Here is an 11,353-nt window from a genome sequence, read left to right on the forward strand (position 1 = left end):
AGGAATAAAAAATGTGGTAGTTGGAAAGAAATATATATTTTATATATGGACAATGGGAGATAGGGGAATATGTAGGGGAAATCGTTGCGGAAGGAGTGAATATAGGGAAAAAAAATCTTAATGACGTGGCTGCATCGTGTGATATATATAAATTTAGGGGTAGCGTTGCGGTCAGTCTAAGAGGCTGTGGTTGCAAAATGTATATCAGATATGATTATCTTTGCAGATCAAATCGATGCTGATTCCTACAATTTTGCTTGCGAACTAGAGCTTTCATCAAAGATTAAGGTTTTAATGTCATTAAAAAGGAGAGCAAAAAAGTCCATATAAAAAGAAGAAAAAACACAATCGATCCTCACGGCTTAGAGTATTTGGTTTGAGGTTAAAAGTAGTATGAGACAGGGGCGACACCGTCCTCTCGATTTTTGGGATCACGTCGTCACCAAAAACTACTCCGGTGTTTACCTCGCCACTACGTGACTCTCATCCAAACACTATAAAAACTGTGGACGCCCCATTCCATCCCTTCATGTACATCAAACCAAATACACACTAACTTGTTCGGTTACTCCTATCCCGCGTGAATTGAATGAGATTGGAAAAAAATTATGAAAGATTTTGACTTGTTTAGGATTGAAAATCATCCAATCCTATCCAATCCACATGTACTCAGAGCAAAACGAACAGACCCTAAATAATTATGTGGACTAGCTAAACACTTTATTCTGGTCACGCTTCACACCTAATCTTCAAGACTTCTAGGCGATAAACAGAGTCACTTTCTTGAAGAGCTTCTTGGATCAGTGGTTGTATCAATGACATCACACCTTAGCTTTCTAGCCCCTGCAGCACAATCAGTCTCCAGGATAAATGAGCAATGAGCCCAGCAAGGCGCAGAACTGATGCCTTCAAGACAGGATGCAGCCTCATCTCCTTCAGCACCACTGCATTAGAAAAGCAATCACCAGGAAGTATTGGCTGGCCTGATAATTATACCCACTGTTGTTGAGCTAGCGTCAGCGTTGAAGGCCCCCATCAACATTAATTTTCAGAGTATCCTCACATGGCGGGGTCCAGCTCTTGCACAAGACTTGGTATTAGCTCAGGACTTTGCCCCTGCTGTAATCAACCTACTGTTGTCGGACAAGTGACAGGGAGTACATATCTATACTACTACTCTATTAAAAACCTAATGTGTGCATCTGGTGCTACCACGACTTTATCCTCCACGAAGACACTCTAGGTCCGTCCCACACGCCCCGTCTCGACGCAAGCAAAAAATAGTAGAGAGCGAGCACTCGAACCCACGCCCACAGCTCCAAAAATTTAGGGCTAATCATTAGACCACACGTATCTTAATGTTTAGAAATAATCAATAATTATATTTGAATAAATATTTCAATTCCTATTTATATGATATATGAAAACCGTAGCAAAGCACGGGCAACTGGCTAGTACTGGGTTAAGAAAACAACTGAACCATGCAATGTATGTTGCCATTAGGGGCGTGTTCGGTTGGCTGCAAGCCGACACTGTTGCAGCTGTTTGGACTGCTGCAGCTGCAATCCATAGAGAGAAAAATACTGTAGAAGCCGCAGCCGCAGCCGGATTGCAGCCGCAGCAAGCCGCAGCGAACAAGCCGTAGCTTCTAAAACATTATTACAAACAAACCGGTCAACCAAATGAGCATTAAGAAATTTACTTTTACCTCCTCTGTATAGTTAGACAAGAGACTGTCCATTGATGTCATCCTCTGCAGCAAGGGTTGTGCATTCAAATCTGTGAGCAGTTGGATGGGCAGGAATCACATGCATGGAAGCGGTCCTCCATGTCATGATCACATGACTCACAATTAGTCTGTGTAGGTAAGTGTCGAAAGCATTTGTTAGCTCGAGTTGGCAATCCATTGTTTATGACTTTCCATGCAAAGATTCTGATTTTTGCCAGTATCTTCAGCTCCCATAGCTCCTCCCAAATCTACCTCCCTTCCTCAGATGTTGAGTTTCCACCAGTTTCACCCACACTTTAGTGCAAGTGGCCAAGCACATGGCAACTCTATATGCACTCCTGGTTGTAAACAGTCCCATTTTTTTTTCATAATAATGCCACACAAAGCAGTCCTGTTGTCTTTTTCACCAAGAAGCCTAATCCTCAAATTTTCAGCATCTTCACATGGATAGAAAAAACCTTCTCACTGTAGTTTCATCCCAAGGGTTAGATTGAGAATCAATTAATTGATGCACCCACCAAAGACAAGTACAATCTATTGGTTTCAGCTTGTGTCCCCGAGGAATCCAGTTATCCCTCCATATCTTTGTACTTCTCCCATCACCAATCCTGTACACAACACCAAATTTTAGAAGCTCCAAGCCATATGCAATTCGTCTACATGTTAGAAATCCATCAGCTGCTAGAACTGGAACAGTATCAAGTAAGTTACCCTGAGAGAATAACATATGCGGAGGGCTTGTGCAACAGATTTGAAACAAGAGCTGCTAAAATTTGTCAGTACAGTTGAGAAATGACTTATAAGCATTATTTCAGATACCAAAATCACAAGCTAAATCAGTCAATGAACTGCACTTCCTGAAGTCCTCAGAAGCTACAGGCTCTGAGGCTGCCCCCTTAGCATTACACATGTATAGTTTGCTTCTGTTTGCATTAATCCAGCTTGTTCCAGGTTCTTTCTTTACCTTTCTTGATTTCATCAGCTTCCTTACCTTTACAGCGTCTTCCCAATGCCCAATCGTCCTATACACATTTTCAAGAAGAACATAGCTCAGGTGGTATTGAGGCTCCAATTCCATCATCTTCTTTGCAACCCTTACTGCTACATCTGGGTTAGTATGTGTGGCACAGGCACCAAGTATTGCTGCCCACAGTGATGAATCATCTCTAAATTGTGACTTGTTTACAAGATCTTCAGCCTCTTCTAGAAGCTCCACTCTACTGAGGAGGTCAACAATGCAATTGTAATGTTCAATACCAGGGGGAATACCATAGTCCTTGCTCATTGAGTTGAAGTAGTTCCTTCCCTCTTCAACCATCCCAGTATGGCTACAAGCAAAAAGAACACCAATGAAACTGATGTAGTCTGGCTTGACCCCTCCTCTAACCATCTCATTGAACAGGCTGATGGCTCGCTCACCATGGCCATTCTGAGCACAACCACAAATCATGGCATTCCAAGTAATCATGTTGCGGACACTGCTCATTTTGAATACTCTGTAGGCATAGTCTACTGCACCACATTTTGCGTACAGGTCCACGAGTGCGGATTCAACAATGACATCTCCGCATCCTCTCATCCTCATAGAACGGCAGTGGATTTCTTTTCCTAGCTTCACTGCAGACAGACCAGCACAAGATCGCAGAAGAGTCCCTAAGCTATACCAGTCATCGTCCTGCTCCTGCATATGCATCTGTCGAAACAACGAGAGAACCTTCTCATGCTTCCCAGTTTGACAATACCCCCCAAGCAGGGCACACCATGAAACTGCATTCGGAGCCTTCATCCTGTCGAATACCTTGCGTGCATCCACCATCATACCACACTTGGCATACATGTCAAGTGTGCTGCTCTCCACGATGACGTTCCCACACAGGCCACGTGTCACAACCTGCGCGTGTGCCTCCCTACCCTGCCTCGCTCTCTTCATGTTCCCAAGCGCCGACATCATAGAGCCAAATGTGCAGCCGTCCGGCCAAACCCCATCTGTCCTGAGCATAGCCTGAAACCACCGCAGGGCCTCGTCGAACCAGTCGTTCCGCACGAATGCTGATATCAACGACGTGTAGCATATCCCATCCGGTGCGCGCATTTCCTCGAACGCCTTCCGCGCGTCGCCCGGCGCACCCGAGTGGCCGTACATGTCCACGAGCGCGCTCAGCACGACGCCATCGTCGCCGTACCCTCGCACAACGGTGGTCCCGTGCACGCAGGCTCCCGCGCGGAGGTCGTGCAGCACGGCGCACGCCTTGGCGGAGGCGGAAAGCGCGTGCGCGCTGGGGGCGACGTCGTCGTCAGCGCCGTAGCCGCCGGAGGCCATGGTCCTGAGCTGGAGGAGCGCGCGGCGCGGGAGACCCGCACGGAGGAATGCAGCGAGGACGGAGGAGTGCGCGACGACGTCGCGGCGGGGCAGGTCGTCGAACGCCCTGAGCGCGTGAGGCAGGTGGTCCGGGAGGCGGACGTAGAACGCGAGCAGCGCGTTAGCAAGGTAGCGGTCCGCGAGGAGGCCCGCACGCGCTGCGCGGGCGTGGAGGCTGTAGCCGAGGCGCGGGGGCAGCGGGCGGTGTAGGAGGACCGCGGCGAGCGGGAGCGGCGAGGAGGAAGCAGAGCCGGCGGCGAGGCGCGCGGCGGCGGGAAGGTCGCGGGACTCCAGGAGGCGGAGGACAGCACCCACGTCGTGTGGCACGGCTGGGGGCGGCGGCATCGTGTTTTGATGACGGGAGCACAGCGCGCCGGCGGCGAGGAGTCACCGCGGCCAAAAATTGCGGTTCCATCTATTCTACCTGGCGAAGCCCAAGCAGTGCAAACAGCCCACAAAAGCCCAAGCAGCGCAAAGAGGCCCATACAAATCTAGGTTTTCTTCTGTCGCAGAGCAAGAGGATATAAATAATCACCTGACGCCTGCCTCTTCCTACATAGGGTTCCGACTACTGCCGCCGACGGCGTCGATGCATCTACATATGAGTACTCTCGCCGCCTCTTTTTTTTAACTTGGATCACCTATTTTTGATTTGAACATTCAAGCTTCGTCGTGTATCAAGATTGTTTCTTTTATTTTATGTGTGGAATGGTTGATTTTTGCGATAGGAGCGGTGATGAGCAATCTTTGTGGACTAGAGTTTCTGATACTACGAAGGTAGTATTTGACGACCAAACCCTTGGCTGTCTGAGCTCCCAATTCACAGTCTTAGCCTTTTTTGCTGTTCATATATGTACTAGACTAGTGGTCTTTATTTCCTGTTATAATGCTATGGTATAGTGAGATTTTGAGCAATGATGAACAACTGTGTTTTGGACTAGAGTTTCTGATGCTACTACTTCGTTGGTGGTAGTTGAAGACCAAACCCTTGGCTGTCTGAACTCATCTCACAAACCATCATTATGCTTGTTGGTTCTTCGTAGTTATTAAAAATATATTTTGTTGCATGCGTCCATTACCAATTCCGGAGGATGATTTTGTTCCCTCACGGTATAATGGCTCGGGCGCAACATGCTATTCTCTTGATGTGCGGTCATATCCTTATTGGTTGCGTTCTTATGCCAATCCGGCCCTGGAAAGCTCGCATATAGTATTGACATGTTAAATATTCTACATTTTCCCCCATTTGTTTCAGGATCTAAATGATGTGAAACTTTGAAAGGGAAAGCGTCCAATCTGTTCGATTGTGATGTACCATGACAGTTCTTTCATATTGAATAGGAAGATCTGATAGATTCTTGAAACTTGTTTTTGATTCTTTCCTCTGTTTAGAGATGTGGATGATGACAACACAATTAAAATACAGTTATCCCTGTCTGATTCCTTCAAAAAGGGTGCTGAGAACATTTTTCTGACACATTTCTTTATTTTATTTTCAATAGTTGGTAGAAAAAATAGCTGTTTTACTATTATCGTTGATCTTGGCCTTTGATGACATGATGGTTACAGACGAGGCAAAATTTTGTCTAATCTGTTGATATTTATCATGAACTAGGACGGTCTGAGGCCATTTGGTGACATATGGGTCTTTACCGCAATTGGTGTTCAGATATTAACATTCCCAATCATTAATTATTTTTAAATGTTTGTGTATATATATAAATAAATGTGGCTGTGACGACTTGGAAATATTCAAGCTCAACAGACCAAATCACATGTCTATCTCTATAGAAGAGATTGATCTGTATGCCGACTATCCATTTGAACCGAGCCATACGATTTGTCTTGTTGTCCTCAGCCATTTACAATTTAATTCTTTTTGTCTTTAATGTACAATTTCTGGGTTGTGTTGTAATGATGTGTCAAGAGCTCCCTCTCCTGATTTCAGAATTAATTGAATTGCACTTGCTGGCAGATTTTGTTTCATCAGCCTTGTTGGCACCTTTTTTTGTTGATGCTTGCTTTTTTGGTCCATGAACTCTTAAATCATTGCAGTTCAAAATTATAAAGTAGTGTGTTCACAGTTGAGCCTGTGATGATTAGCTATACATTTGGAATTACCATCAGATTTACTTGTGAAGACTGTTGTCTGGCTTTATGAGGCTTTTGTTCCACACATCTATATTCTATCTGTTTTACAATGTTTCAGTTTCATATCATTAGATTACTATGAATTTCCATAGGATATTCAATATGATTATTTCCCTGTGGTGCTTTGAATAGGCCTAGGCAGTTTATTCATTTTTTTCACATGTGGATTGGAGCCTGATGACAGTGGCTCTGAGTTTTATTAGGTTTTCTGGATTGTTTGTTGAAACAGTGTTGTTTTACTATCTTTTGATTCTTTGTTGTTGGCTGCTGTGGTGGAGGTTGATGATATGGTTTTGTCGCCCCAGTCTTAGATCCGGACTTCCCGTATCTGTGCTGATTGACATCTTATCGAATCTGACTCCATTGTATCAATTTGCAGTCAAGTCTGCTTACGTAGTCTGTTCTTTTTCTCATTTACATCCGATTGGTTCATGACATGTTTTTCTTCATTTACACATCATCGGTTCATGACATGTTTTAGTTGCATTGCAAGAGCTTAAACTCACCTGGATCCGACACCTTGATCGTTGGCTTTTGTTGTTTCTTTGAATTTCAGCACAGCAAACGCATATTTGCAATTCCTTAAACAATAAAAAGGTCTTATAATTATCAAACATTATATAAATTATAAATAACAATATATGAACTAATAATTATATTTTAAAAATAAAAAGAATACAATGTTATTTTTTGTTGGCTGTCTTTTAATAACTACAAAAGTATTTAGTCAAGAGACTATGCAAATGGATTGTACATATTTTTGGGCGGTCTGATGGGTGGAAACGAGCCCCCTATAATCATTTTGCATTAGAGCTGAATGTATTGAGTCTTATTGATGGTTTGAAGATAAAAAATCATAGTCTATAAGACACGATCTAAAATCATTTAGTGTTGACTTGCTAGACTCGATGTCACAGGCTGTGCCCCTGCGCTTGGTCTCAGCCCACGTGGCCACGTGCAGTAGTTTTGGGATGACTTGTTTCAGTATATGAGGTGGAACCATTTCATGTTCAAAGTCTAAGAAATTTCATTCTCTATCAACACTACAAAAGTGGTTTTGTCTTATATAATAGGATCCATATTGATAGGGAACGAGACCTTAAGTTGGTGATAGTTAAAAAATATCAAATACTTATGAAATGTTTATTATATCTTTTAAATTGAAAAACATCATAGCGCATCGGTTCAATCTTCCCTATATGTTTCAGATTGAATTAGAAGGAAGGTCATATGCAGCACTAGGCAAGCACCGGACATCAAAGAACGTTTAGATTCGGGTCTAGACCTCCCCTCTTATATTTGTAGGGTTATAGTCAATTGAAGAACCAACAATCTAAATCGAATCAAGCAGTTAAAACTTGTGTTTAGCCTTCTAATCTCACAGGAGCTATTGGAGAATGTCTCTAAAACAAGGCTAGACTTTCTCTATTACGAATCAACAATCAAATTATCTTTTGTTCTTTACCTTTTGCCCTAGGAGTAGATAGTAACATAATTTCCTCTCTTTAATCTTCACCTCTCTTCGTCTTTATGTCGTTTAGAGGCGTCTTGGGTGGCTGCTGATCCTGAGATAAATCCTAAAATCTCTCCTCCCCGAAGGGGTCTCTCTCGATGGTGAGATCTAGCCATCTAGGTGTTGTTTGGTAAACTCCTATGCTGCTTCGTACGCATGGACCCTTTGGCCACCAGTCGTGGACTGTCTGGCTTGATAGGTAGGAACATTAGTCTCTGCACCAGGTTGCGAACCGTCTGGCCTGAGTCACGGACCGTCCGTGCTTTTGCAGAGAGTACTGCCACTAGTACTCGTAGTGACTGGTGTCCATATTGGCGTCACACTTTTTTGCTACATCGCTGGGGAATTCACATGAAGACCTATTAGATCAACCCTTAATGTCCGGTTCAAAAGTTAGCTTTGTCGTCTCCCTCAACAACATCATCGAGCCAACTTGTGAAACCTTGTTGATTGAAGAACAACAAGTTCGAGGAGATTGATCTAGTTCCTTGTGAAACCTTGTTGACTGAAGTTCGAGCAAAAGCAAAGTTCCTGGCCAATTTCAAAGTGGATAGGAACAACAAGGTCGTTCGACAACGGGCGATTGATCTGGTTTCACTTTGACCTATCACAACTACCCCAAGCGAAACAAATGAAATCCAATCAGCTTACATAGATGAGCTTGGATACCAAATGCAATAGATTGTAGTGGGTATGCAAAATGATTATAAAAGGCTAGTGTGTGTGTTTGATAAATCTACCATCGTAAACTTTCCCTCGCACGAGGTTGAAACGGGGGGAAATATGCGTGATTTATTGGCTACAAGGAGTCATGACCAGTCACAACCCCTTTACGGGATGTCGATAAACACACTACCCTGGACAACCACAGCCTCCTATGCAAATCTGTGGTTAATCCGCGCACGACCAGATTGACCACACATGAGTTTGCTAGTGTTTATGTTTATAGTTCACAGGATGCGAAGAGGATTGAACTAAAGCACTGGGGATGCAACACCTCAAAATAAGACATAAAAGAAGCATAGAAGTCTAAGACTCAAGAACAAAAGAAGCCCAAGGAAACAACGAAGAAATTCATGAAGTGGGCAGTCATCGCATTGTGCATTGGATTGTCCGGTGGGACTCCGGGCAGTCTGTGTAGAGGGGCCCGCAACCAGGCGCCCTCGGGATGTAGCATCGGACTGGACAGTCTGGTAACGGTCGACTGCTATAGACCCCAACGGTCGGCTGACGTGGCCAGGGCACCGAACAGTTAATAGTGCATGTCCCGTGTGCACCGAACTGTTCGGTACGCCCGTCGACAAAAAGCTACTGATTTTGTCCAACGGCTATAATTGTGTGGGGGGGGGGGGGGCTATAAATACCCCCAACTGGCCATTTCAAGGTTTGGGAGCCTAAGCAACATACCAAGACATATTGTAGACATTTTTAATTGCTCAAACACACAAGTGCTTAATAGAATCACTCGGTAATTAGCGTACATGCTTTGTGAAGTGCTTAGGTTTGTTAGACCACATTAGCGCTTGCTTTAGGTGAATCATAGTTAGTTGAGTAAGTTTAGAAAAATCACACAACTCTACGGCTCTTGCGTGAGCCGTTGTAATTGTACCGAGTGGGGCGAGAGTCTTGGGAGGTCGTGACAATCGAGTTTGTGTCACGGTCGCCACTGTATATCGGAGGGAACGAGGTCTGCGGCGTTTCGGCCGGAAGCTCGATAATGGAGTCGGCGGGGAGCGTCTGAGCGGAGCCAGAAGCGGAGCACCACTTGCGCGTGAAGGAGGCATGCGGCTCTCTACGGAGTAACTCGACCGAGGTGCTTGGCCCTCGCGTGGGCTTCCCTTTGCGTAGGGGCACCTGAAAGCATCTAGGCCCCTGGTTGGTTTTAGTGATTAATGACAACATAAGATTATATGTGAATAACATGTGTTTTGCAGAGCAAATGTTAAGTTAGGTCGCATTATAGGAGGTTGCGTTGCAACGGTGAAAACAATCCCTCAGATGAGAACTTGAAGCGACGGCTGAAAAAGGAGAATCAAAAGATGAAGGTCTTAATATTCCCAGTGTCGAAGGAGTTGTGGATACTTGGTATTAGGTCTTCTATTTTTATTTTAACCGTACTATAAAAAGGGGTTGTGGATGAGTAGTTTGACCAAGAGAATTATAGTGTTGGTGCACATTCACACTTATAACTATCACTATGTGCCACTCTATAACACACTCACAAGTTAGAACGAAAACGGTTTAGAAAAACCTAAGGAAAAGAAATTGGGTTTGCTGTCTTAGGAGCACCTGACTGTCTGGTGCACCCCCTGACAGTGGGGCCAGCCTGCCCCAAGGCAGCCCCTTTGCCCTCGAGAAACCCGAGAACAACGACTTTGGAAAGTCGAATTTTAGCACGCGCACTGGACTGTCTGGTGCACACTGGATAGTCACTGTTCATTGTCTGGTACGCCGTCAGGGCAACGACTAGCTGCCAGAACTAGTCGTTGGAGTGCACTGTTAGCGCACCGATGGCGCACTGAACTGTCCGGTGCGCCCATGCGTAGAAAGCTCCAGCAACAACTAGTTTGGTAGTTGGGGGTTGAAAGTCGCCTAGAGGGGGTGAATAGGCAAATCTGAAATTTACAAACTTAAAGCACAACTACAAGCCGGGGTTAGCGTTAGAAATAAATGCGAGTCCGAAAGAGGGGGCGAAAAACAAATCACAAGCAAATAGTGAGAATGACACGAAGATTTGTTTTACCGAGGTTCGGTTCTTGCAAACCTACTCTACGTTGAGGTGGTCACAAAGACCGGGTCTCTTTCAACCCTTTCCCTCTCTCAAACGGTCACTTAGACCGAGTGAGCTTTTCTTCTCAATCAATTGGGACACTTAGTCCCCACAAGGACCACCCCACAATTGGTGTCTCTTGCTTTGATTACAAATGTCTTGGGAACAAGAAATGGGGAAGAAGAAAAGCGATCCAAGCGCAAGAGCTCAAAGAACACGGGCAAAACTCTCTCGTCTAGTCACTAATTGTTTTTGAGTGGAATTGGGACTTGGAGAGGCTTTGATTCAATCTAATTGTGTCTTGTATTGAATGCACTAGCTCTTGTATTGAATGTATTGGCTGAAAACCTACATGCCTTGAAGTGTGGTGGTTGGGGGGTATTTATAGCCCCAACCACCAAAGTGGCCGTTGGGGAGGCTGTCTATCGACGGGCGCACCGGACAGTCCGGTGCGCCAGCCACGTCACCCAACCGTTGGGGTTCGACCGTTGGAGCTCTGACAAGTGGGGCCACCGGACAGTCCGGTGGTGCACCGAACAGTCCGGTGGTGCACCGAACAGTCACTGTTTATTGTCCGGTGCGCCTTTTAGCGCTACTCTGACTCTGCGCGCTCTGTACGCGCACTGTTCACGCACTGTTCACTTTTGTAGACGACCGTTGGTGCTGTTAGCCGTTGCTCTGCATGGCACACCGGACAGTCCGGTGCTACACCAGACAGTCCGGTGAATTATAGTGGAGTGGCTCCCCAAATTCCTGAAGCTGAGCAGTTCAGAGTGGATCCACCCTGGTGCATCGGACACTGTCCGGTGGCACACCGGACAGTCCGGTGCG

General features: G+C 45.2%; 1 protein-coding gene, 1 long non-coding RNA gene and 4 other non-coding genes across 6 annotated transcripts; 5 read left to right on the plus strand and 1 right to left on the minus strand.

The window, feature by feature from the left end:
* Positions 1-1,466: 1,466 nt before the first annotated feature.
* On the minus strand, positions 1,467-4,476 carry LOC103626319 (pentatricopeptide repeat-containing protein). The gene is made up of 2 exons (NM_001364072.1): positions 2,441-4,476; positions 1,467-2,337 (listed from the first exon to the last, which is right to left on the minus strand). The coding sequence occupies exon 1, from the start codon at positions 4,431-4,433 to the stop codon at positions 2,541-2,543; it is 1,893 nt and encodes a 630-aa protein (NP_001351001.1). The 5' UTR covers positions 4,434-4,476; the 3' UTR covers positions 1,467-2,337; positions 2,441-2,540.
* A 178-nt stretch (positions 4,477-4,654) lies between these two features.
* Positions 4,655-5,560, plus strand: LOC100277243 (uncharacterized). Its single transcript, NR_157080.1, has one exon. It is a non-coding gene; the product is annotated as an uncharacterized lncRNA (long non-coding RNA).
* A 72-nt stretch (positions 5,561-5,632) lies between these two features.
* Positions 5,633-5,716, plus strand: LOC111589450 (small nucleolar RNA snoR20a). Its single transcript, XR_004849870.1, has one exon. It is a non-coding gene; the product is annotated as a small nucleolar RNA snoR20a (small nucleolar RNA).
* Positions 5,717-5,815: 99 nt separating this feature from the next.
* On the plus strand, positions 5,816-5,924 carry LOC111589447 (small nucleolar RNA Z107/R87). Its single transcript, XR_004849866.1, has one exon. It is a non-coding gene; the product is annotated as a small nucleolar RNA Z107/R87 (small nucleolar RNA).
* A 250-nt stretch (positions 5,925-6,174) lies between these two features.
* Positions 6,175-6,257, plus strand: LOC111589449 (small nucleolar RNA snoR77Y). Its single transcript, XR_004849869.1, has one exon. It is a non-coding gene; the product is annotated as a small nucleolar RNA snoR77Y (small nucleolar RNA).
* Positions 6,258-6,514: 257 nt separating this feature from the next.
* On the plus strand, positions 6,515-6,600 carry LOC111589463 (small nucleolar RNA U31b). The gene has a single exon (XR_004849881.1). It is a non-coding gene; the product is annotated as a small nucleolar RNA U31b (small nucleolar RNA).
* The last annotated feature ends 4,753 nt before the right edge of the window (positions 6,601-11,353 follow it).

This window comes from Zea mays, chromosome 5 (assembly GCF_902167145.1).
Source record: "Zea mays cultivar B73 chromosome 5, Zm-B73-REFERENCE-NAM-5.0, whole genome shotgun sequence".
Taxonomy (NCBI): domain Eukaryota; kingdom Viridiplantae; phylum Streptophyta; class Magnoliopsida; order Poales; family Poaceae; genus Zea; species Zea mays.

Bases quoted from the DNA above. Each gene is read 5' to 3' on its own strand.
- LOC103626319 (NM_001364072.1), bottom strand. From the start codon at position 4,433: ATGCCGCCGCCCCCAGCCGTGCCACACGACGTGGGTGCTGTCCTCCGC.